Genomic DNA, 26,387 nt, shown 5'->3' on the forward strand with positions numbered 1-26,387 from the left:
GCATTGCATTCTCGCCCCTCCACTTCGCGATGTAACAGTATGTACCTTGAGGGTTTTACAAATAATTACAAAAAAAAAGAAAGACGACCGGACACCCGGCCACGAAGCGTGACCATGAGTTGACTTTGAAATAATGCGGTGATAGAGAAAGCTTCAGCAGTTTGACATGATGTTTCTCGTTTCTTTGTTTGTTTCCTTGCTAATTCCAGTTTGGAAGGCAACCGGGTGAGCTTCAAGGTGAATCCCAACTCCCAGAACCTGAACGCCACAACCGTGGCTGCCAAAGCAGGTAAGCCCTTGGGCATGAGCAGCGGCGTATTCAGGAGACCGCAGACCAAGCGTGTGACACCTCCCCCCTTCCCCCCCCCCCCACACGAAATTCTGTGTTGGTTTAGGGTCTGACCACTTCCACCCCTCCCATTCCTCCACCTCCCCCCACTGCCCCTACTACTCTCTGTTTTTGGTAAAGTGGGTGTCCCCTCCCAGTGAAAAGAATTTTCGTCTACCCTCCTGGCGCATGAGTGTCAGTGCACGCTTAGCAGCAGGGTGATTTCCTCTCAACAAACTGAAAAAACTAAGAAAACAAGAGAAGATAAAATAAACTAACGACATTATTTGGTTGGAAGACCAAGGTCTGTAACTGCAGAAAAAATTGTCATGGCGCAAACGTCAATGCTTTAACCTGTGTAGCGCCGAGTTGTCGCCTAACCAGCTGTGTCAAGTATAGTAGACTAACATACTCTACCACAGACCGATCTCATCGACAGGTTAGAAGCGACTGAATGTTAGAACATTGCACGAATAGGGAGATTGATCAAAGGGTGACATTATACCCCCGATCAGGGTGAATTCTGTCTGCACGAATTGCTTTCCTTGAAACTAGGCGCGAATTCCTTGAGGTGAAACTAGTTTTGTTGCAAAACGTTGTCATCTTGAGAAACTCTTGTCAATGCGCAGATTATTTCAATGATTTATTTGATGAATACAACTAGGTGACTTTGCCAGATCGCACCACTGTGACGGAACATAAACCTCACGTTCACATGCTGTGTCGTTGCTTAAACGAGATAATTACTTTTGTAAACTTACATTATGTGTTTAAGAAGAATAAAGGTCACGCTGCTTTTCCTCCTTCTGTATGTTTGAGATAGACGAACGTTCCTTTCTCTTAGTTGCCTAAGCATAATTTTGCTCTGTTTATAATTATGGACGCTCTGAATGTCTTGAAACTACAGAACGGCGTCGGCTACTTGACTCATGAGAAATACGTGATGCATCATATGACGAAGGGAAAGGAAGAAGCAACGCACGAACAAGTTTCGACACATAACAACATAGCAAAGTTCTGGGCCCTTATTCAGAAAAACATATTACGCTAGAATTGTTCGCAAGAAAAAATTTCACCGATGATGCCGGTACTGCCAAATGCAAATTTCGAGCGCAGCTGTTTAGGTGTTTTGAATTAGCAACGTATTGGGGCAGATAACTTGCTTCTCAACGACGCGATGGCCCTGGCGGCGGCGCTGAGCCTCTGCTCGGGTAGCTCGTTTAGCGGCAGCCGCACACGAAGCGTTTCCCCCGGTTGCGTCGCTCGTCGTTCAGAAGGAGAGCGTCAACGCGGGAGCGTCTGGCTCGCGCGGAGCGCGTTTCTGTAGCGGCGGCGGCGGCGGCGGCGCCATTGCGCATGCGCAGTGGGTCTGAAGCACACGCCAGCGCTTTGTTTCCGCGCTCTCCGCATGCCTGGTCGCCGCCGGCACTCCGCTTTTCTCCTCTCCCTTTTCGCCATACCCTCTCCCGCTTTCCGCCTCCTGATTACGCCGACGCTCGCCGCAGTAACGGGCGCCTAAGAGCAACGCTCTAGAAAATTCCAGTCAGTCCTGATGTTGGGTATACTATTAGTGAACGCGGAAGGTCAGTGGCAAAGAGCACTTAGGAACTAAAAGCTTTAGAAATTCGGCTGCCGTATCGTGGAAATTGAACGTTTCCCATCTTTAATAACAGATTGCTTAGGCCGACTAAATATAGAGGAATAGCTGTATAGTTGAATAGCTTTATTGAGGGATAGCTTAGCATGTCCAGATATAATCAACGTATTCTGATATACATTAAACCGCGCATATTGCCGTGATGAAGTGATGAATACCGCATGGAATGTGCAACTGTGGTAGTTCAGTGGCTATGGCATTGCGCTGCTGAGCTCGAGGACGGAGGTTCGATGCCGACAGCAGCGGCCGCGTTCTGGTTGGGGTGAAATATTTAGAAAAATGCCGGTGCACTTAGATTTTGGCACACATTAAAGTGCCGCGAAGGGTCAAAATTGATCCGGAGTCGCCCTATACGACTTGCCTGATAAATATATCGTGGTTTTCGAACATGAAACTCCAGAATTTATTTAATTTTTTTTTCACCTCTTTGAATCGGGTAACTTTTGGCGGAGCGGACAAATCAGAGAACTTGCACCCGAACTGTTTGTATTAGTAGACTCCAGGCAATCACGCATGTTCTTGAACATGTCATTGGTGAAGGCGGCTGGCCAATTCGGTTTCGGCTCCTTTCGCTTCTCTGGCAGAAAGCCTGATTCAACGCTTTGATGAGAACAGCCCTCTAAACGCTTAAAACTTTCTTGCGTAACTCGTTGAGGCCATCGAGCCTATCTTGTTTGAAATAAAGGAGATGCTGTTTCGGCCAATTGCTTAGATGAGCAGAAAAAAAAAGTATGCTTTTCAACTTTGGTCTGCGCAGCCTTTGAGAGACTTCGCTTTGATAAAAGATCGTTTCCTTGCTTAAATTCCAAAGCGTTATGTTACTTTGCTTTTCTATTGGTGAGTAAAAAACTCTCCTTAGTGTTTTTTTTAATTTGACTAATTATCTTTCCAGTTAGTCCGATATAACTCACCCAGGCCACATAGAGAGTGTGAGTTCTCTTCCGACGCTCCTGGATTTCTTGTCGAAAAGTAAACAGAGGCTTCCAAATTAGGTTCGGTTTCAACCACGACCAAAGTTACTCGTCCGCGTCATTCCGTGAAGAACACTTAGACCGAGTTTTCATCGCAAAGCACGTATGTCGTTTGACACTCGGTAAAGCAAGGAAAGGATATGGCTTAATTTTCTGGTATTGCTAAAGGAGTTTGTAATCCGGGTACTCAACGTTGCAAAAATGTCCGCGCCAAGTTTGCGGTGCGATTTCAGCAATGATTGCGCATTGATCGACCGGTCCCCCCTTTTCCATTTAGTATCTGTACACGTTCTGAAGGCATAATGAAAGGAGGGGAAAGCTTTTTCACAGGATGGTTTCAACATCGGTTCCAAGCGCTCCTTACACTTGCGGTTGTTTGCCAATCGCGACGGCCTAACACAAGTGGACGCCACTTAAGATATCCGCAACGTACACAGATCGTCTACGGATTCGGCGCTACCGCGCACACCGTTAAAATTCTGCAGGGTTGCAGAAGCTGCAGCTCTCGTCGGCCAGCCAGGGATCGCGCTCACTTAAAGCGGTTGGGCAGGAAAAAACCGGTTCTTGCTAGGCCGGCACTTGCGTGCTTTGATATAGCCACGATGACCGGTGCTACAGTGGAAGGCTGCAGGTACGGAACGAATACGCGGGGTAGGAAGCCTTTGATAACTTGATTCCAGGTTTGCTACGATCGGCTTCAGCCTCCGCAACAGTGCGCCGTTCTATTCAGAGGAAACGTAGGAGCGCTACTCGACGAGTTGTTCTTCCTGTAGGAGAGGGGGCGAACCGCGAGAGGGAGAGGGAAGGGAGAGGGCCTTCGGCGAAAGTGCTCGGAAGACTCCGACGGACCGCGTTAAGATTTCTGTGCGCCCCGATTGGTCCGGGCTCGGCACCCTAACTCGACGGCCCGTCTCGCCACCTGTGCACACCACCTCCACTCAGACGAAGGCGCCGTTACGCGACGCGACGCGCCACAAACGCGCCGCGCCGTCCATTTGCGGCGCGTTTGTGGTGCGCGGGCGCCACCTCTCTTTCTCTACGCGCTAAGCCCCCCCCCCCTCCCCCCCAACCCCGGCCGCAAAACCTCGGAGCAGGGAGGTAACGGTGACGCGTTCTACGAGCAGTGTCAACACCGCTGGGGGCTCTTTAGACGGCGCGGCCGCAGAGCCTTTAAAAGCGCCCCGCGCCGCTCTGAGCGCACCGTGGCAAAGCCCGGCTCTTCCCACGGGTTTGTAACAGCGCGATGCGTTTGCTGGCCTATAGCAGCGCCGGCGCGCAGCAAGGATGGGGCGGCAACATGGTCCTCGGCAAACAACGTTCGCGAAGCGAGGACTCAAAGCCCTGGCTATAGCTCGCCGCCATGGTTGCATTTCTCCTTCTCACTTTGCCGAGAATGCGGATATGTAGGGCAGAGTTTTTAGGGCCGGAGAACTTGCGGCGTTCTTGCCGCAGACGCGGCTATACGGCGTTGACAAGCGACGTTGTCGTACCAAGTTCGCTTTTCTCGTGCTTCGCCTATCTTTTCTTTTTCTTTTTTCTTTTTACTTTATGTGCGTGTTTTCCGGCGCGAGTACTTCTGTCATCCGATGAGCGACGAAAGTGGTGAGATAGCACCTCACGTTGTTAATCGCTGAAAGTTTTCGGATAAATGAAACTCGCTTTTACGAGGGTCGATCTTACTGTGAACATCTGTCCGCGTGATTGTCGCTCAACTCGGCTTTGCTTTAGGCGAGCGTTTTTGGCAAAATAACGGGGTAAACGGAAAGTTTCCTCAATATCCGAAATATTTATCCGCCTCTCTGTCGCTCTTACCAACACATTTAGTTGGCGTTAATTGCAGGTCTTGGACGAGATCTGCGACACATTGTAGCGGTGCGCTGCAAATATTTCATACTCTTGCAACACCTTGAGTGAGTCATGGAGATACATCAGGAGTTATTTGTGTATTCCAGTGTTTCGTTGCAGTATCGTCTTTATCTTTCACAATGCCAAGTATAGGGATAGGGCAGCCAAGGGAACAATAGATTACGCGGACAGTTCGACATGTCGTTTAATTTATGCACTTGTTCCTTTGTCGGCAATGACTCAAGTTGATGTCTTTATACTAAGAAAGCGTAAATATTCGCATTTCACATGATGTAGTAGGAGAGGTTGGAGCCTTTACATGGCACCGGCTGCTGCTCTTCTTTTGGCAAAAATATATCACAAAATTTGTCATACAAACACGCGCGCGCACACACACACACACGCGCGCACGAACACACACACACACACACACACACACACACACACACACACACACACACACACACACACACACACTCACACGCACACACGCACACACTCGCACACACTCACACGCACGCACGAAAAGGGCACGAGTGTATCGCAAAATACAGTCGGCTAGCCTGGACACAAAGTTCGTGTAAACAATGGCAAGTGTAAGCACAAGTACTTTGAATAGTCCGAGAACACATACAGAAGTTCAGTTTTGCAGACGAGCGCATGAGACGCGTAAATATGCGCACGTAACACTGCAAAAGTGCTTGACAACATAACAAGCTTAGACTTGAGCCAATGCACATCATGCGAATGGCGATCGCGTACACGCTGCCCTGTTCCATTTATTCCCGATTTTCCGGTTAGGTCACGTACGCAGCCGCCTTAGGACATCGCTCACTTCTAGAAGCTGGTGTTAATTTCTGCCGGTGAAAAAAACGTGATATGTCGATAATCTATTATCGAAAGCCGTAGGCCCCTTGCCCCACTTAGCGCAGTGTTCTCTGAGGAAGCTCATTGTCTTCTTCAGACTGAAAAAGAAAATGGGGTAAGAAAGAAAATAAATTATACAGCCCTTGTCAGGCAGTTTCTCTCACGTTCAGAGACACCTTCGTAGTTTATAACGTGCAGCATGCACGAAACTTGTCCCACGTTTTGCGGATAATTTCTTCTATGATAGCAGTTTGTCGCAACGCGCGCTATTAGCTGCTCTATACGCTCCGACCCACGCGAGTCTAGCTATTCTGCTTTTAAGAGTGGTTCGTGCTTGGATAATCGAAAGAGGGATCACTGCCGACTCGCTCTTACGCAGCTCGTGCGCTAATCACGGAGCTCAACCGTAAATGCGTGAGGCTTAAGTGACATCGCGAGCCTATTTCGCGAAATTTGTTTCTATTGTCCCCACCTGATTTTTTTCTTTGTCTTGATACTGTCGTTGCTTGAGATAGGCGAGTCTATCCGTTCAACAGGACAATGCGGCTGGCAATGTAACAAGCATCGAGGGGCATTGTATTAGGAACTGAATCGCGTTTTATTGTGTCCACAGAAAGAAAAGAAAGACAACGAAAAACGCTAAAACGTGAGCTCGGCAAATGCTTTATAACCACTTTTTGCATCATTGCATCAACGCGACTGAATAAAACTGTTTTATTATCATCATTATCATCATGCACATGGCTCTCAAATTACTGTAAAAATGTATGCGTACACACGGAAGCTTTGGCGCTGCTTGGTGTTGGCCGGCGGTGGTTCTCAAGGTGAACAATGGTGACAACGGATGCTGCACAGTAAAGTGTTGGCGGAACAAACTCAGGGCTGTCCAGAGGGCCCGTATGACGGCAGAGGGGCTCGGCCTCTCTGTCCCGACGTGGGAGCGGCCCGCCTCACTCCCACACTGATCCCCCAGGATTCAAATAAAGTTCTTCATACCGTACCATACCCGGAAGCAACTGTACCAACCTGTGGCAATTTGTAATATACTATTTGTCTTGTGTCCCAGAAATATTATTGTTGCTCTCGCAAAGCGGATACAAGGAAGCATTACTAAACGAATTTTCATAGGTAGTTCGTTTTAGACGCAATCAAAACACATGGCAATGAAAGTCGAACAAAATCACTAAACACCCAGTAAGGCGTAATATACACTCAGTTCCTGTACACACAATCCAATAGCTTACTGCTTTCCTTACCGTGAATAATTATGTCATTAAGAACCAGCTAGGGAGTGCACTGTTCCGTGTGATTTGAAGCCAGCACTTCAGAGCCTGCTATGACGCCGGAAATGATCTAACACACACATACACACACACACACACACACACACACACAGACACACACACACACACACACACACACACACACACACACACACACACACACACACACACCCCACACACACACACACACACGCACGCACACGCACGCACACACACACACGCACGCACACGCACGCACACGCACACGCACACGCACACACACGCACGCGCGCGCGCGCGCGCGCGCGCTCACTCTATTATTCACTCACTCGCAAACACACGCAATCGCGCGAGTGCTTTGACTTTCTCTTGAAACATTTAGTGCTTGTAGAATAAAATAATTTTAGAGTTTATGCGCTGTCTATTCCGCTGTGGCGCAGTCTCTGCTTGCGCGTTTTCTTATGTCGAAGTATGAGCCGAGTGTACCGCGAATGCGTTATATGTGGCTGACAATGAAACGCATGTGGAGTATCATAAGGCGCGCGTAAAGCGCGCATTGCAACGCGGCCGCGCTGAGCTGTAGATAAACAAAAAGGCGTCATGTGGTCACTTCATCAAAGCAGAGAGCCACTGCCAACGGGAGCGTGGAACATAGAGCATCCCACCTTCCCTCTGCTGGGAGCGGCAGGCTACTCGCATTCGTCGCCTCCACCAAAATTTGTGGGGAAGTTATATATACATAACTTTGCATGGTCTCGAGAAGAACGCGCAAGGTAGCTGAATCTCACCTTGGTAACGCGCCCTACGTGACTACTTCATATCCCAATGTCTTGATGCGAAAAAAATACAGAAAGAAAGAAATGACACCGTTTATTTTTCTCCTGCTTCGTGTCGCCTGTGCTGTAAGGATGGCTAGCTTGATATTGAACCCTTTATAGTGTAGCACTGCGCTCCTAACAGAAAAAAAAAAATATGAGGAGAAAGTTTGAGTGGAAAGGGGGCAGTGCATATCGACGCTGTTGGTCATCGACACTGATTCATTGAAACTGCTGCGAGCGAACGCGTGAGCGAGGGCGCTCGCTCTCGGACCGTCCAACCGTTAGAAGAAGCAAAGGTAAAGCGACTGGGCGAAGGATGCGCACCACACCCGTGCACATAAGAGAGAGAACGAAAGGGGAATGCCCCGGACGAGAGCATGTAGTGGGCGTCGGAGAAAAAAATAAAACAGTGGGAAAGCAGCCGATCCAAATTGGATCTATATACAGCTATCTGCTGCGAATATGCAGATCTATATATAAGATTTGGAATCTGTATACAGCGAAGCTTTGTGCGAGTGCATAAAGAGTCGAAGCACTAGTTGTGTTTGTTGAATGTCCGCACAAAGTGACACGGAAAGTTTTATTCAGGCATTGCACAGAGGCTAACGCAATGCACCCGTCACTGCTGCGGATGCGCGATGGCGAGCGCCATCTGGTGGTGGTGCAAGAAACGCAGCGGCGCTGACGTAGCTTGCGTCCTCAGCTGCGTTTGGTTGGCCTATTCCGCAAGAGACTGCACACGCCGAAGCACCCATGGTCACGAAATCTCGGCGAGGGTCGCGAAGAAACGCTTCGCTTTTAGAAAATGTATAGAGGTGACGACGCGGGCAAGTCTCGCCGGGAGGAAACACATATGGTAGGAGAGGGTGAGGGAGGAGGGGGCTGATATACCTCTCCCGGCGTGCCGAAACATGCCGCCCCGGCCTTTCTCTCCCAATTTCCCGACCCCTGTTCTCCGCGCGCGTTGCATTTCTCTTCGTCACACGCACGTGCCGGGCATCTGCTTGCGGGAGTGGTTTCGGAAGTTGCGCTCCTGGTGCGCCGCAGCGTCCTTCCGGACCTTGGCACGCGGAGCGGCAGCTCTCTTCGACCAGGGCACGCTCCACCTTTCGTCCCCCGGGCTTCGACGCCTCCCATTCTTGCCCGCCTTCTCGCCCTTCGCTTTTCGGAAGTTCGCGCGCGGTTACAACACGACCTTATACAGTAGGTCGTGGGTTACAATATGCGCCGACGCGCGCACCTCCTCGCGTCTCCGCTGTCATGCTCCCCCTTTCTGAATTCTCGCTGCCTGGTTCACGCTGTTATAGAACCTATGCTGCGCTACCTACTGGTAGCACGATCGCAGCAGCGCGCCCGAAAAGTGCCGATGCGGGCCTTGTCTTCTTTTGTCACCGCTTGATCCTCTCTGTAGTTCTCCCTAAACAGATGCGAGGGTGAGAAAACGCGATTTCGGTGAAAGGCGGGGGGGGGGGGTCTGGCCACGGCTTCCAGCGTTGCAATCTATACTGTTCTTTGCACATCGACACGTTCGCTAATGGAACACAAACAACACTTGGTTGTTTGTGCCATACGGAAACGAGAACGCATCAGACGCACACGGGATGGTTATGCAGAACCGCTCCAGCGCGTGCTTGTGGAGTGGACAAGATGGATGTTTTGGTAGGAGCGATGGAGTCCCAGGGCAGGCCTCTTAACCTCGAACCTTAATTATGGCCCTTTGTTTTTTTAATATACTATGTGACGGTTACAGAATGGGCGTCAAGGGAAGAGAAGTGCAGTCGATGACGGTAGAGAACAAGGGGGTGTGACGAACTTGCAAAATTTACAGGCGTATCATGGTGTCAGCTGGTACAAGACAATAATAATTGGAGATGAGCGGGACAGGCTTTCGTCTTGCAGTAGTGGACGTAAATTAGACATATGATGATGACGACGTCGACGATGATCACGCGTGATTCATTGCATGCCTTCTGCGTCCAACCCTATGACAGTCATTTTTTTTACTCTGCTTCTTCGCCTACGGGAAGTAAACTTGCATACAGTCGCTTGAATGTGCCGTTTGAGAGGTTGCGTAAACGTCCTCAGAGCTGTTCCTACCATGCCTGGCCCACGAAGGCGATGTAATTTAAATGTAAGGGAAACTGAATACGAGCTTTGATGTTGGCGGTTTAATGCATGCGCGTGATTATACTGGATTAACGGCCCTAGTCTGCACGCTGCTGAGCTTACGTGCAACAGTATTGCTCTAGTTCTTACGCGCGTCATCTCGTCCACGTGCGAGTTAAGAACTAAACTGATCCAGCTGTCTGCGTTAAATGAACCTGCTAAACTGCAGCTGGCCGTTCATGTTTTGTTTTGCGCTTTATTTTTTTAAGGTACTCCCGCGTGCCGTGAGCGCTCGCAATCGGCCATAACAAAGCTTATACTGCGCACGTACGCGCCGGGAGCACATAAAATTAGAGGGCACGGAGGCTTCTGATAGGATTGAATTCTCACCGCCGTCTTCTAAGAATGGGTGGTCTCGATGAAAGTATGCGGCAATGGTGCTGCGTTGTAGTTGTCGTTTCTGCTTTCCTTTTGCAGTATATAGCGGCAGAAATTTTTGTCGACATGCGAGACGGAGGAAGGGGGGGGGGGGAGCGCGTGCTGTATATTACCTGTTTAATCACGACAATCCTGCACAAGGGGTAGGGAATAAAAGAGGGAAACGTCGGAGACGGGATAGAAAGGGGGGGGGGGGAGGTGCTCAGACCGTGGCCGGATATGTCAGTCTTTGATATGCAAAATCCGCGCGACAGCGAAGCTTGGACAATGTGTAACTGATACGAGTCGAGACTCGTCTAAAATCCGCAAGACTCCTCGTGACCCCGTTTCTTATCAAACTGTCGATAGCAACGGCATTTTTATGTACGTGCCTCTTTCCTCTTTCTTTTTCTCCCTCTCTCTGTTCCAGAGAGCCTGGCTGACGTGCTGCACCAGAACTACACCATTGTGGCGGCAGGCGTCGTCGGAGAGGTGCGTATACAAATCACTGGCATTTCATTTGCATTTTTAGCCTTTTTTCTTGTTCTACTGGCGCTCGCATGCGACACGCGTTGTTTTCAGAGGTCCCGAGGCTTCGATACCTTGTCGCGTCAACGAACACGACTATAACATCCGACTTACCTTTTGTTTCTTTCGCCGTGAAGTTGAATTGTTATTTCCTAAATAGTACCATACTAGGATACAGGTGAACGAAAGTACCTCAATGTACTATCATGGGACATCCTAGTACAAATACCCATGTACATTGCCACACAAGTTCCACAGGCTCATTAATTTTATTGAAAACAGTTTTCAGTCTCTAGCGAAAATAAGCAGAGAATGAGCCCTAAGAAAATGAGTTCTTCGGAAATCTACAGAGTGCAGAAAGCTTCACGAACTTGCCGCGAAAGAAAACAGCGCTATAGTTGCGAGAAAAACTTGTGCTTCCTCGGTGACAAAGTTTGACGTCACCGCTGTTACGCTGCCTAAGAGTTCTATACCAATAGTGTTAGTGTGCTGCGTTCTACGCGGCCTTCAAGTGTCCTTCTATCTTACTGCAATAACAGGAGAATTATGGAAGTTTTTTCAAGTACGCAGCTCATCAACAGTGATAGTTTTTACGAGAATTTGCTTTCGAAATGGTGGCTGTGAGTAAACACACAAGTTAACACGAATGCACTGGTGATTTCGGGCTCAATTTTCGGAACCATATGGGCTCGAAGAAAACACATTTTAATACTCGGAATTGCCCCGATCAATGAAGTTACGCACGTCCGTGTGTGTACGAGATTCACCGGTCTTTCCGACGACGAAACCGTTACGCGCTCAAGACTCTATGGCCTCAAATATCCGTTCGTTGCTTTTAGCCAGCTGGTAAGCCATTCAGTGACGAAACGTCCTCGCTGCCTCGCAAACACAAAGAATCCATGACCGTCCTCCGGAATAGCTTCTTATTGCCTCCTACCTTCTTTCGCCGCCACCTGTTGAACTTACGCTATATTCTATCTGCACTTGCTGCGGCACCCTGTATTGAAAAGCTCTCATGGAAAATATAGCGTCTTGATGTAGTGACCGCCAAAACGCAGTCACATATAAAGTACAACGCACACGCGTAAATAAAATTCCCTAATATACGACTAATGTAGCGGACGAAGAAATAGAAAAAAAAAGAAGAGGACAGTGTCAGCCAAGTCTCGACGCTAAGGGAGACAAGGTCAACGTACATGGTTGCTCAAATGATTCGACCATTAAGTGTTGATTGTATGTCTCTTTTCTGTCTCTTTTTCATGTTTATTATTCACCTAATTGGTATCCTAATCGTATCATATTTCACGCGCAATTACGATGAGATGAAGATCGGGTATGCCTGGCCGCACTACAACGTGGGAAATGCTGGTTGTATTCTTCAGAAGCCTCTGCAGCCATGCCTTTGTGTTGGCCGACTGTCTTCCGCTATAGGGCCCCCAAACGCTGCTCGACGTGCTCGGGCACCTTGCGGACACACTACGAATAGCGCATTTGGGCAAGACGGGCCTCGCCAGCTTCGGCCGTCTTCTTGGCGTGGCCGGCGTGTCTGACGATTGCTTAACGCGCTTAGGCTCTCTGATTGGCCCGTCGGACGCGTGCAACCTCCTCACGCTTGCATTTCCTCTCACCAACGTTGACAGCTATCTTTCGACTCGGCGGCATGTCTCTGTTACGAATCCCTCTGGAGCAATTAATAGTCTGGCGTTTTCAACGCGCGAGGCAGCGGCTGGCGAAGTCGAATGTGTCATGCCGGCGACGCCAGAATCGCCGAAGTTTTGCCCGCTGTGCAGTTCGGCGAATTGAATGCGGCCCTCAGCAGCGCGGCGATCAGCTGTTACTGCAACGCATGCGCACAAGTGCGCGGTGAGTAGTCTTTTTTTTTTCTTTTTTTAGTTTGCCGAAGGCGCAAACGCGGCACGCTCTCTTCAATGCATCCGAACTGTAGACCGGCATGCCGCCGGTCGTCCGAGCTAGCGTGCGGTGCACCTGGTCTAGCGGCTTCTGCGTGGCCGCGCCGACCGCGCCAAAGCCCCTGACGCTAGTCTGTGAGGTTTTTGCCGGCGTAGCAGAACTACGCAGAAGTACAACTTGTCCTTCATACCCTTTGAGATAGCGCGCCGCACTAAGGGTTGGTCGAAGGCCGGCCACTGAGTAGACATCAGTGAGGCCGGCGCGCCGCACTCGATTCCGCGCCCGCTCAAGGGTGACTGTTCACATGCGGACTTCGACGCGCTTCTCTGAGCCAGCTCTCCTTTCTCCCGAACTCTAGGGTGCCTGGATGCGCAAGACCTCCTTCCCGCCGTATACGCGGCTCGCGTGCAGCGGGGCACACCTAGAGGCACCCAATCAGGTGGGTGGATGGGTGAATGGATGCTTTGAGCGTCCCCTTCGAAATGGGGCGGTGGGTTGCGCCATCAAACACTTTTCCTTATTTTGCATAGCGTCTATACTTAGCTTTATTTAACAGACAAAAAATTCCTACCATTAAACTTTCTGAATCCCCTGTTGGGGTTCAGAAAGTTCAGAACGGCTCCGTTGTTTGTGGTCTCCCCACTTTTCGGCCACCAATCCTCCCATTGTGTTTTACTGATCTGTACTGTGCACGCGTTTATTTGCCCCTGTTATGCCTGAACCCAAGGGCTTCAAGGAGGCCAGCAGAGCCTTAACCGACAGCGAAATAATCTGCGCATTCTCATTCAACCTGTGTCATCGTTTCCCTAGCTCTGCCGCAGCTAGTACATGCTTCTTCCTTGGTAAACCTCGCTTTATAAGTACGCGTTCTAAGGCATCAAACTCTGGCATTCTATGCTATCTAGTTTAGGGCGCGGCGGTTAAGTTAGGTGGCACTTGCGCCGACATGGTTGAGGGTGGCAGTGACACAGAGACCCACATCCCACTTCGTTTACAGCTACTTACACTCGTTTTAAGCGCTAGGGTACATGTCCCGTCTCTGAGTTCTGCTAGATTATGCGTGCCGCCCCGAGGGAAGCGAGCACCGGAGGAGGAAGGCTCCTGAAGGGGGGGGGGGGGGGTAGGAGAGATTGGCGCACCGGGGAAAGTACGGAGGAGGGCGCTGAGCGCGAGGCAAAGCAACTACACCTATACAGAAACGTCTAGGTGGCGTTGAGCGAAGCGGGGAAGCAGAAAGGATGCGAAGCGGGGCGGAGGAGGAGGGTAGACGGCGGCGCGCTGAGTTGACCTGCTCTGGCAGTTGCGACGGGTTCTTTGCGCGCTGCGGACGTACCGGATTCGTCTCGTGGTCGAGAGGCCGAGCGCCGAGCGAGAAGGACGGGACAGCGGTGCGAGCGGCGGCAGTCCGAGCGGGAGTCGACCGGCCCAGAAGTCGTCGCCAAGCGCCGGGCACGAGCTGAACAAGTCTGGCAAAAGGTGCGGGCTTGGCGTGCACGGAAGACTCCAGAAGAGGAAGAAGGAGGAGAAGGGGAAAATGAATACTGTGAATAGTACATTACCAAATTGCTTGAAATAATAAAGACTGTGCTTTTCCACACAGTGCCTTACCGTCTTTCCTAATGGAACTTTACACTTTATAAATATAAAGCAAGAGACGGAAAATATACAAAATATGAAATAAGCGTTGAAAAAACTGGTGCGCTTACGCACAATAAAAGCACTCTTAAATCATTCTACGCGCAATGCACAAAAAAAGTAATAGCACCCATTGGCTTGAGTGTAACACGCTTTCGCGAAGTGAAACGTCACTAACTTTTTTCTTATATCCTTAGTTGCTTACTTGGTACGTATTCTCGGCATGAAGAGAAATAGTTTAGCATGCTGCTGCTGCTGGTGGTGGTGGTGTTGCAGCAGGCAAGGTTAAGCTGGCATACATAGCCGGCAATAGTTCCGCCTGAGCCTCCTGTGAGATGAGGTCAGGGGTGTGCCACCATGCATTGAAGATCCCCGTGTCTTGCATGAAGGTAATCATCAGTTGTTGCGCTATCTTCCTGATATCCGTGGGCCCTCCGAGAAAAAGGACCTCTTAAAAGGTCCTGTGCGAAAGACTACTCTATTGCAGCCTGTCAACCATCGCTTTTCTTTCTGTGTAGAACTGCGGGCAAAGCCAAATGAAATGTTCGATGTTGCCGACATCATCACAAAAGGTACGGAGCGTGGATCATTGTCGTGTTCATATGACATCTACGAGTCCCCTTACTGACCATTTATTTCTAGAAGTGGCTACAAGATACCTAGATTTCAGCTGCGCCCAATCCACCTGAAGTCGAATAAGAAGACCTTGTCTTCAAAATGAGGAAGAGCTGACGTCGGAGTTCACGCAGAAACATGAGTCACATTTTAAATCGATGTCATTAGTCATCTAATTGCCTGTTAAGTACCAGGAAGTACGCTTGTAAGTTTACAAACAGTTTTCATGTGGAGCAGATAGCGTCCCTCATAATCCAACTGGAAGGTTGAGACGGAAAATGTCATCAGATAGTAACGGTACAGCAAATGCGGACAGGTAAACAAGCAAGTGAACAGAACACTACATTTCGAGCGCTTATGTAACCAGCACTCCTTTTCCATCTAAAAATAAATAAATAAATAAATAAATAAATAAATAAATAAATAAATAAATAAACCGAATGAATTCCTTAAAGATCGCTGCCCCTGGGTCCCGGTCGCGGACGCTCAGCCGTATGCGCCGCGAGTTCAGGCCGGCGATTGCGGCAACTTCGTCCGCCTGGATTAGGTTGACGATCCAAGTGCCACATTAACGCAGTCCTGTTAATGCCGCGCCATTAGTTCAAGCGGCCATTCTCTACTGACGCCCGTCCTCCGTCTTTGCTCTCGATATACCGGCCTTTATTGTTTGTGTTCACTTCGAGGCGTTCCTTCTCGGCGGTCCGAAAGACCGCCAAGCCATATAATGACGGTCGTGTTTAGGGGGGCGCGTTCATGCCCGCTTCGCGCGGCAAGCCATCGCCGTCGTTCGTACACGACGCAGAACATAGATTGTCGGGGAAGGTGCTCGAGCGAACGAGAACGAAGTAAAGGAAACAGTGCGACTATAGCGAAGCACGAGAGGAGAGCAGCAGCGAAAGGCGGAGGGAATTGGAGCATCGTTCGAGTGTATACCGTGGGCCCGCTTCGGCCCCGGAGCTGGCCTTCTCCTCTGCTTCCGCGCCCCGGAAACCGTGGGGGTCGTCGTGGTTCGAAGAGCAGCGCGCAAGATTACCGGCGCGATAAACGTAAATAATTACCGAAGCCCTCCGTGCATGGCGAGCAACAAGGGCTCGGCGAAGAGCGCCCTCTTTTACCGCGCCGTAACGCTGCTGCCACTCCCTCGTATGCGCGCGGAGCCGGCCGAGCTTCCGTACTCGGCAATCGATGCACTCTGTACGGGGTGCGGCTGGCACCACTCACCGCGGCACGGCGCGCGCACGCGCAGCGCCACCCGGCCGGGTTTCGGCCCTGGGCTCGCTGCTCTCTCTCTCTGCAGCTCGCTTCATTCGGAGTGTCACGTATGCCGGTGTAATCGTGCCCCATGTTTCAGAAGAGGTGCTGTGGCGAAAGGAGGTGGGTTTCCAAGCAGTGCGATAAAGAGGGGGTGAGGGGGGATGTTGTTGAAGGAGTAGAGACGATTATCACTTCCATCTGTTCGTCGCTGCTCCCCAATGAAAGGCATTGGCGCCACTCGAGCAACACGGTGGTGGCTCTGAGTTGGCCATGCCTGGGGCCGAATTCACAAACATCTTTGCTCGTAAGCGTTCTTTAGCCGTGGTCTATTGCGCTGCCGCAAATATGTTCGTCATCACGATTGACCGGAATTCACGCTTACGTACAATTATAGCGCGAGCGCGTTTTTTGTAAATACGAGCCCTGTTCCGCTTGGGTGACGTTCGAGCAGACGTGACTATGGCATGTACAAGTCCGCAGTGCGCGAAGTCAGCTTATTTTATAAATTATTTATCTGCAATTGAAGCCTGAGCCTGAGTACGTTTTAGAGTACAATCCGTAGTTTTTAGCCATGCGTTCTGCTTGTCACGGACTAGCTTTAGCAATAATTTGGAGGTTTTACGCGCCAAAACCACGATCTGCTTATGAGGCACGCCGTAGTGGTGGACTCGCGATTAATTTTGTCGAACGTGGGCTCTTTAACGTTCACCCAATACACGGTACACGGACGTCTTTGCATTCCGCCTTCATCGAAATTCGGCCGCCGCAGCTGGGATTTGATCCCGCCACCTCATGCTTAACAGCGTAACGCCAAAGCCACTAAAGCAACCACGACAGGATAGTTTTCACCACCAAGGATATAAACATCCAGGCGCAGTTAAGGGCCTCGTATTTTTGCTATTGTGTGATCACTTTAGTGCTTCGTCCATTGGCAAGCACGAGCGGCTAGTGGGCTATGATAAACGTTTTGATCCTGCGATGCCCGCACTGCATTGTGTAGTGTCATTTGTGTTCATCATCATCTTCATCATACGAAACCGTCACAACTACACTTCATCGTAATATCAACTATAATATCAATTTTTTTTTGCGTTTGCTCTATAATCCATACTGCGGCCATCGTGTGCCTTAACGTACGTTGTGTCTACTATTTCTGTTTGCATCACCTATTCCGCGGTCTAAAGTGTTATTTCAAGTTTTTATTAATCTTTTCTTTTCTGTTATCCTCTATCTTTCTCTCCCATAGACTAATAGTGGCAAAATACAAGTACATTGGCATTATTCTAACACCCAGCTTTTAATTGTCATCCCACATTGAGAAAATAACGTCTAAAGCATCGCGCACTCTCGTATATCTAAAACATAACCTTCGCAGCGCTCCTTCCCTCACCAGAAAGATAGCCAACCAAACATCAGTGCAACCTCAGCTCGAATTCGCAGCTTCTATACGGTCACCTCATCAGGCATATCTAATCCACCTTCTCGAGTCGATGCAAAACGGCGCTGCACGTTTCATTGCCAGAGACTATAGCCCATTTTTCGAGCGTGACCAACATCAAGTTGTCGTTGTCGCTTTCATCTTTGGAATCACGCAGGCATATATATAGCATTGCTTTGTCCTCTGCACAAAATCATGCGTAATGTACGCCCATTTACTTTACCACTCGTTCGTCCCTCCCGCCACATCTAGACGTCTCCATAATCATCTGTTTCCAGCGCACCTTCGGTCACACCAATTCATTCAATTGCTTGCGAATGCAATTGCGCTGTGGAATAGTCTTCCTGATACGATCGCTGGCATTAACGACCCATTAACCTTCAGATAAAAAATCTAGTGCAATATTTGGCTAGTACTTAGCTAAAAAGAAGTATCTGTTTTAGTTTTGTTGCTGTTCATTGTTGTGTATTTATGTAAGCATTTGTTTTAAGATTGTTTGCTTTACTGTCAGACAACGTAACAACTGGTAGTTTACCTTCCTTTTTTATCTTTATTTATTTCGCGTTCTTTGTTTATTATTTGATTTTCCTTCTGTTCATATTTATGTAACAAGAAACATGGTTTTGCTCCACTATTGTTATCTGTACCACTCCCTTCACGCAATAATCCTTCTGGAGCCTGTGAGGTATATGAAATAAATAAATAAATAAATAAATAAATAAATAAATAAATAAATAAATAGACCGGCGTTCACAAATTTCAAGCAAAACCGGTTATTAACGCGACAGCGTTAAGGGTTCCGTGTTGCAGAAAATCCGGCGGCGCCGTCCCTCGTCTAGCGTCGATTGTTGTTTCAGAACAAATAATTTCGAACAACGCGTCCCCAACCGCGCAGGCCGTCCGCCTAGCGCAAGGAGGCTACTGAAATAATTGAATTTCTCAAGGAAAAATACGTCAGAAAAATGGTAATGTAGGACTTACACACAACCTAGTTACATGATAGCACCGGATTGCAATTTGAATATACGACATAACCTAATTCTGTTACGTGGGAACTCATAACACAAACCCCTTTTCCAGCGTTTCTATCATTCACAAAGCGGCCATCACCTCCGAGATCTGCATCGCGCGCAAATCTCAAGGGCTATAAAGGGGCGCGCACGGTTCCTTGCAACACCTACAGGTGGCGCTCGCTTCCACGGCATTGCGGGAAGGCTTAGGTGACGATTGTCTACAGCTTTTGAGAGAGATTTACCTAGAAAATATCGTTTGCGTTGAACGGGAAGGGAGGAGGAGCGCGGAGAAAGGTGATATTAACAAGGGACTGAGGCAAATTATTTTGGGAGCTCTGGCACTCGCTAGTATTTTTTCTATAATTTAGTCTGTTTGCACCATAATTTGCCAAGCAAATAAAAGAAAAAAGAGAAATGATAAATCATAACCGCATGTAAATACTTATTCGAGTTTAGTACAAAGGATGTCTCATTGATTAGGAGTTTCTGGAGGTCCGGCTGCGAGAGAGGATATTTTACGTAGATACCAGCGCGCGAGTTCAATGCCCAGCATCAACCGACGCCTTATAAAGAAGGCCAGAATGCGAAGGTGCTCATATAATAAGATTTACATGCATGTTAAACAACGCTAGGGGACCAAAATTAATCCTGGGAATCCCGCTGTCAGCTACAAACAAGCCGCTTTGAGACGCAGATAAGCATTTTTAAGCGAATACCTAACTATCAGACTGCTAGTTGCTAGAATACGACGTATTTTATAAAGCGAAGAAAACGTCACGGCAGAAAAGTTCCAGATAACGTCGGTGAACATTTAGGTGCCTCTAAAGCACAAATGCATGGTTTAGGGCAATGCCTCAAGATATTCAGCGATCTCTGCAGTTCTCTTCACTTTCATTTTTTCGAGCTGCCTATTATCGGCACACTAGGTTTCTCTCACATGTTATGGGCCAAGGCGAAACAAGAAGTATAGAAACCTGAAATACGCGCACATGTCGTACTGCTCTGTGTCCACACTTATCATCACCGTTATTTTTTTCGACGAACATAATGCATCGAGTCAGTTCTCGAGCCGTCGCTTCGTCGATGTCTTGTAGGGCACATCCATCTGATTCGCTGTTTGCTTTTCGCCACAGCTTGTGCCCGGTGTAAGGTGTAAGCGTTGCAAGATGCTACACGTTGCATAGTATGAAAACGTGCCAGTTGCATAGGATTTAATCACCCGCTTAAATAAAGCTTCGCTTCTCATAGATTCCAACGTGTGCCTTAGATCTGCATAGCTTTTTTTTTCTTTTCTGCTTGGAGCAGTGAATCAATCAACCTATTGAATGTCGTTATCTGAAGGAGCTGACAGCCGTGTATTGTGTATGAAACTTGTAGAGCGAGAATGTTTAAAGAGAATGACTGTGTTAGTCAGCTTCCTAGAGCCTAATCTTCTGAGGAAATGGGTTTGTTCAATTAAGGTGAGCGACGGAGATAATCATATGTGCGACCATGAGGCAGTGTTTGAGAATGACAGGTGCTCTTTATTGACAATGAGCATGCGCGCATGCGCGCATGCTTGATGTATGGCTTTGAAAGCAAAAAAATGTTTTCCCACAATAAACACAGTTGTAAGTCAGCGCCCTGTGTTTCCCCGCTCTCTTTCTTATATCCTTTGTCGGTAGCACTGTGTTTAAGTATTATGGAGAATGTTTACTTGCAGGTTCGAGATCCTCTAAAATGTTCCATTGTGGCCAACAGGGCGAATAAGCTATTATTCTATTTCGTTTTAAGAACTACGAGTGCCCCGGAAGCGACAGGGCAGTAATTGTTACACTGAAACCACGTGCAATGGAGAATTACTAGCGTGGCTAGAAAAGGCGACGATGGAAATTGCACTCAATATTTAAGAGAGATCAACAACATGCGAAGCGTCATTGATTGAATTGCTTATTCTTGGTGCTGGGAAAGCTACCGGGATTTGTGGAGAGCGATGGCAGGAATAGCAGGCAGGTTACCCAGACTCCAATTATGCTTTGCCTCCATTGCGCTGGGAGATGGAAACGAAAGGATGAAAAGAGAAATGGAGAGCGATACCGAAAACTAGCTAGGCACCCACATCGCGAATGGGGAATATTTTGGGATTAGAAAGTACCCCTTCAAAGCTTACGAGGTTTGCGACGTGGTAATTATGAACAGCTGGTGTCCAAATCAACGAAATTTGTCATTGTGCTTCTGAACGAAGACATCATATAATCTTTCAGTGGCTAGTGGGACATTGTGGCATCGTTGTTAATCACCTCGCCGATGACGCTGCCCGATGTGTCCAGGCTGGAGCACCGACACTCCTTATACTTTTATCGAGAGTAGACGCTGCACGAGATCTTCGCAGTCTCTTTCGTACCATCATGTTAAGTTATTGGCGTACCGGACAGAACTCTAACTGTCATGGATACACCCTTGACCCAACACGGAAACTGAAATTACCAGCAAACCTTTCACGACGTGACGGAACACTGCTGTGTCGGCTGTGGGTATAGGAGTAGCATTCTCTAACTCCTACGACTATCGTATTGGAATGGCGGACTTACCGATGTGCGCTAAGTGCAAGTGTAAAGAAACCATCAGTCATCTTCTGTGCCATTGTCCTCGTTTTGATAACCGACGTCAGACTATCCAGCGTGCCTTGAATAGACTGGATGATAGGTCATTCAAAGAAGCAAAGATTTTGGGAGCCTGGCCTCACAGTTCATTATCCCAGTAAGCTATTCGAGCGCTTCTTCACTACCAGAAGGCAACAGACTTGAGCGCCCGACTATAAACATCCTGCACCTAACTTAGTGCATGTGAAGGGGCGATATAGACTCATGTTCTCTCTCTCTCTCTCTCTCTCTCCGCGTGTACGGTAGCAAACTGGAATCATTCTGGTTGGCCTCCCTGCCTTTCCGTCCTTCCTTCTTTCTCTCTCTAATAGTTGTCAGCATTCGAATGTGCAACGTCGAGAAGGAGCGCCCTTTTAACGGTTTGCATTCGCTGTTCATAAAATCTGCTTTTTGGACGCTTGCGACCAGATGCAGAGGGCAGATGGCGTAGCCTTCTTATTGCTTTAATGAAGTGCTCGTTTGTATTCGCAAGGGGCTGCATACGATCCCGCATTGTGTCGATCAACGCAAGGATCTCTTTCTGGAAAGGTGCCAGCTGGTTTTTGCGTGCGCTAGCTGTTGATAAGAATAATTTGAATTGAATTCTGGGGTTTTCTGGGCCAAAACCAAGATTTCGTTATGAGGCCTTTCGTAGTGGGGGACTCAGGATTAATTTTGACCACTTGGGGATCTTCAAGGTGCCCCAAATGCACGATAGACGATTGTTTTTGCATTTCGCCTCAATAGAAATACGGCCGCCCTGACAAGGATTTGATCCCGCGACCTCGTGTTTTGCAGCGCGAAACGATAGCCCCTAAGCCACCACGGCGGGTGTTGATAATGGTGCCATGACATGTAAAGCGTATTTCATGGCCTCGAGTGAAAACCGTCAACACACTGTTAAATTTTTGTCGTATCGGAACTTGCATCATGTCCCTCATCGCCCATGGGTGCTAATTTCGGCTGTTTTCGCACCACTTTCGTGACCTCTCCATATAGGTTGTCCTTTCCTGTTTCACTCCCAAATGTTATATCAGCAACGTTGAGCCTCTCAAGCCCATGAATTGTCTAAATTTGTGGGTTTTGCCCCCCTAACCGGTTATCCTTCTTCTGTGCTATGACAGCAGCGCAAATTATGAATAAATAGCAACAATATCAACAAGTAAGGCTCGCGTTGCCATCATAGTGAGCCTCAACCAACACGCATAGAACACGCACAGCGTTGCTGTTCTCACTAAACCATTCAGGCTGTGACGGAAAAAAAAAGAAACAAAAGAAAAGAACCAGGGGCCGTATAACGTTAAACTATTCGAATATACTTTTTATTTCACTCTCCTGACGTCAAATTTGCGTCGCCCGCTGGGTTGTCTGAACAAACCATTCGAATGCTCCCCTCGTTCATAGGAGGTCACTTTTGTTTGCTTGAAAAACGAATAACATTGTCTGCACTGAGTGGCTTGTCTTATCTAATTGACTCACAAGAGGCGAGGAACATGCTCAAGTAGAGAGGGATTCGATGGGGCCGAGCCACTGCACTGAATGTCGATAACAGGATGAAAAGGGTGGTGCTGGCGTCTGCGATTGGTCTTCTTTCCCTTACTTAGCTTGCGGTAGCTAAAACGACGCTAAAACGGATCATCAGCAAAGAAGAGTTGGCAGACCGAGGCCGTAAACGTGCCGAAAGTTCTCGAAAACGTTACACGGCCACGCAAAAAGCTTTATTACACGCAAATAAACCCATGCTCTCCCGCAGAAGCGAGTAGCCAGCGCCGGAGCGATCGGCGGCAGCCATCTTTTATTCCTTTCGGAACGGGGCAGCCTGCGGCTATTCAGAAGAAAATTCAGTTTTGTTCGGCATATTAATGCATCTCTAACGCGTACGCATCACTTTGACGCGGTAAGTTTTTGCGGTTTTGTGACGTCGCGTGAGAGGCAGGTGAAGTGGGTGCAGCCCGAAAACTTTTGACCAATAACCGGGGGCTAATGGCAAAAAGGCGTCGAACCAGAAATAACTGTTTTTGTTTTGTCCGGTCAGATTATGCATAATCAGTGTGTACACGTCATATCAGACGGGGAGCTATCGCAGTTTTCGTGACGTCGCGTGACAGACAGGTGAAGTGGGGGAGGTGCAAGAGAGATTTTGACCAATCGCGGTGGGTTGATTGCAGAATTGGAATAGAAAAGTTTCGTATAGCTTTACGTTATAGCGCCCCAGGTGGTCGTGACGCGAACTCAATCGCAGCCAAGGAAACATGCAAGGAAACGAGCAATCGTCTCGGGCCGCTCACGCCCGAGCGTCTCTGTATATACGAGATGGTGGGGACAAAGCAAAGGAAAATGGAACAGTCCAGCTTCTCTTTTCCGCGACCGTCCCCGGGATGCACCAAAGAGTGAGTAGAGCACTCTTATACCAATATAAATAAATAAATAAATAAATAAATAAATAAATAAATAAATAAATAAATAAATAAATAAATAAATAGGAAATGTTAGAGTGGCGCAACAGTAAATACCGAGGCAACAACGACAACCGCACGTACAGGGAAGACATCTAGGGAAAGGAAAGTTGTTTGGAGGGGTGGGGGGAGAGTTGAGGCGCAGCCGGCACGCAGCCGCTATAGAGCTAGCGCACCGCCGACTGCCCTTCAGCTGCAGCGCAGCAGCGGTACGGCAAATCGGAAATCTCTGGTCGTAACCGGAGCAGGACTGGGAATCCCACGGACGCGCACCGCCATGCCGCCGGCGACGTCTACGGGGAATTGAGATTGATTCGTCCCCTATTGGGGAGAACGTCGGCCCGCGAAAACGGAAGCAGAAAGAGAAGTCTATATATATATATATATATATATATATATATATATATATATATATATATATATATATATATATATATATATATATATATATATATATATATATATATATGAAAACAGGAATTGGCTTCACCCCGCGCGGTGCCTCGCGGCCCGACATCCTCCAGCCGCATAGTGGCTCTGTGGCGCACGTGGTGTTCCCCTGTGCGCGGGTGGTCGCGCGGTCGGCGCGTACGTGGCAGGGTGTCCTGGGACGGTTACAGTTCGCCGCCTCGCATCGGAAACGCGACGCGGATAGCTTTCGCCTGGTTTCCTTTTTTATTAGTTTTTTTTTGTCTTTTGTGTGCATCATTCTATTTGCCTTGGCGCCGTCAGTTGTTTTGTTCTCGCCGCGTTCTTCTTGTCATTGTCATTTCTTTTTTTAGTGCAAGCTCGTTTCGGTAGACAAAGCTTGCGCTTTCCTGTAAGGCACCAGTCTTGTTCGACCGTCAAAACAATAGGCTCACGTCACCACAGGCCTCCCGCGCAGCGGAGGACGACAGATTTATTCTTCTCTTCGTGCTCCGATGTGAAGCAAGATTGTTGTTGTCCTTGTTCAAACCTCTGACCTTCTTTTTCGACCGACGCAATAGAATCGAGCGTTCGCCGACCTGCACGCTCCGATTCTCAGAATAATAACTGTCCTGTTTGCCATTATTTTGTGGCTCGGAACTCGTACTTCCGTCATCCGACGGGTTCTCGAACACTAACGGGGGGCCAGCAAAATACGAATAAGCGAGAAGGTCGTAACGCGCGACTATATGAAATGCTGTTCGGTGGGAGATGCCAAGTCGTACCAGCCTCCTCACAGATTTACAGGTCTATGGCTGATACACGCAAACGTATGACATTTATGTTGAGCTGCCTGTCTGCTAGCTAAAACATAACGTATACACTTTTCAATCGTGCTCCTTGTCGAGGCTTGATTAAGATGCAAGTTCTTAAAAATGAGACTGCCATCCATTGCTTGGCAAGTTCGACTTTTTTGTTTGTTCTTTGGTGGCTTTCTCAATGACTTGGGTAAGCGAAGCGATTGCTTCCACACGGGAGAAAACAGTATCTAATTAATACATTAGCCGCAATTTTCCACGGCTAACTGCATATATTGAAGAAATGCTGTGATGGCGTTTCTGAACGAATTAAAACAGCACTATTCTTCAAAAACTAATTATTTTTCGTGAACGTAACGTGAACGCCTTCAATGCGGTTCAGCCTCATATGAATAAATATAGACAACCTGGAAACTGGTAACACACGCGCACGCACACAGTGTATGTAGCATACGCCACTGACGAAAGTCACAAAGGAATAGCACTTAAATATAATCGTAGCGTTGCCGACGCCAAGAATACATTATCGCGTAAGCTGCTTTAGTTGTTCAATATCAATCCTTCTCCATGCTTAAGAGGAAGCATTAATGTCTCATTCTTTTAAAATCTCATTATGGTAAGCATCTGCATACAGGAATATAATCAGTGCATTTGAATTAATGAGAGACGCATAACAATTAAACGCTCGTTTTACGTCATTTTAACGATGTGGGATGTTACTTAAGGTTGCGGCTCCAGCCGTACCAAAGAGAAGGATTATTTGTTGGGCTAATTGGTCTTGCGTTACTGATGACGAGAATTAGCGCAACAAATAGGCAACGCACGCATGCCCTAGACAAATTGCAGGGCTTGTCTTCCCTTTCTTTGTGCTTTGTCTTCTTATTGCGCTAATTTTTCTCATCGGCGTACCGTTTATAGAGATGCGTACAAACTCGCAAAGCAAGACAAGTGCAAGATGCGAAAAAAGAAGCGCTTTCCATTCTCATTTCTGCTCTTTTTCTGTGGTGTCTTTGTGTCCCGCCGTAACAAATCGTGAGGTAGGTGGCGGTAAACGTTCTTGTGATTTATTCCCGTTAAGGAGCATTTCTAAGTCACCACTGAACGTGAGTTTGAAGCCGTGTCAAAATGTTTGTTGCGTTGTTCTCAAATGAGGACGTATTCGCTCTCGCGGAACATCTCGATTCGTGAAAAGCCTGCAAGAACTACTGTTTGAAGTTTAAGTTCATCTGCGGGCGTGACCACTACATACATATATGGAGCAGTTCAGGTGTAAGCTCTTCACGGGGCACACACAAGCAAAAAATCCAGACGGACCTATTTCACGATACACGTCGGCATTAATGCAATTAGCATTGAAGGAATGTAACGTCACACCCTATTGCCACCGCCGAAACGCGTCATGTATGAGCTGTGTATATG

General features: G+C 48.2%; 1 protein-coding gene across 3 annotated transcripts in view; it reads left to right on the forward strand.

Annotated features, from left to right (window-relative positions):
- Positions 1-26,387, forward strand: part of IA-2 (tyrosine phosphatase IA-2) — a 663,183-nt gene that overhangs the window by 279,944 nt on the left and 356,852 nt on the right. For 2 of the 3 annotated variants that reach the window (XM_070532244.1, XM_070532245.1), the window contains exons 12-14: positions 210-289; positions 10,702-10,763; positions 13,069-13,149. In XM_070532244.1, the coding sequence (XP_070388345.1) occupies positions 210-289; positions 10,702-10,763; positions 13,069-13,149 (223 nt within the window). The remainder of the gene's footprint in view (positions 1-209; positions 290-10,701; positions 10,764-13,068; positions 13,150-26,387) is intronic. The other variant, XM_065429889.1, reaches the window with a different exon arrangement.

This window comes from Dermacentor albipictus, chromosome 1 (assembly GCF_038994185.2).
Source record: "Dermacentor albipictus isolate Rhodes 1998 colony chromosome 1, USDA_Dalb.pri_finalv2, whole genome shotgun sequence".
Lineage (NCBI taxonomy): Eukaryota > Metazoa > Arthropoda > Arachnida > Ixodida > Ixodidae > Dermacentor > Dermacentor albipictus.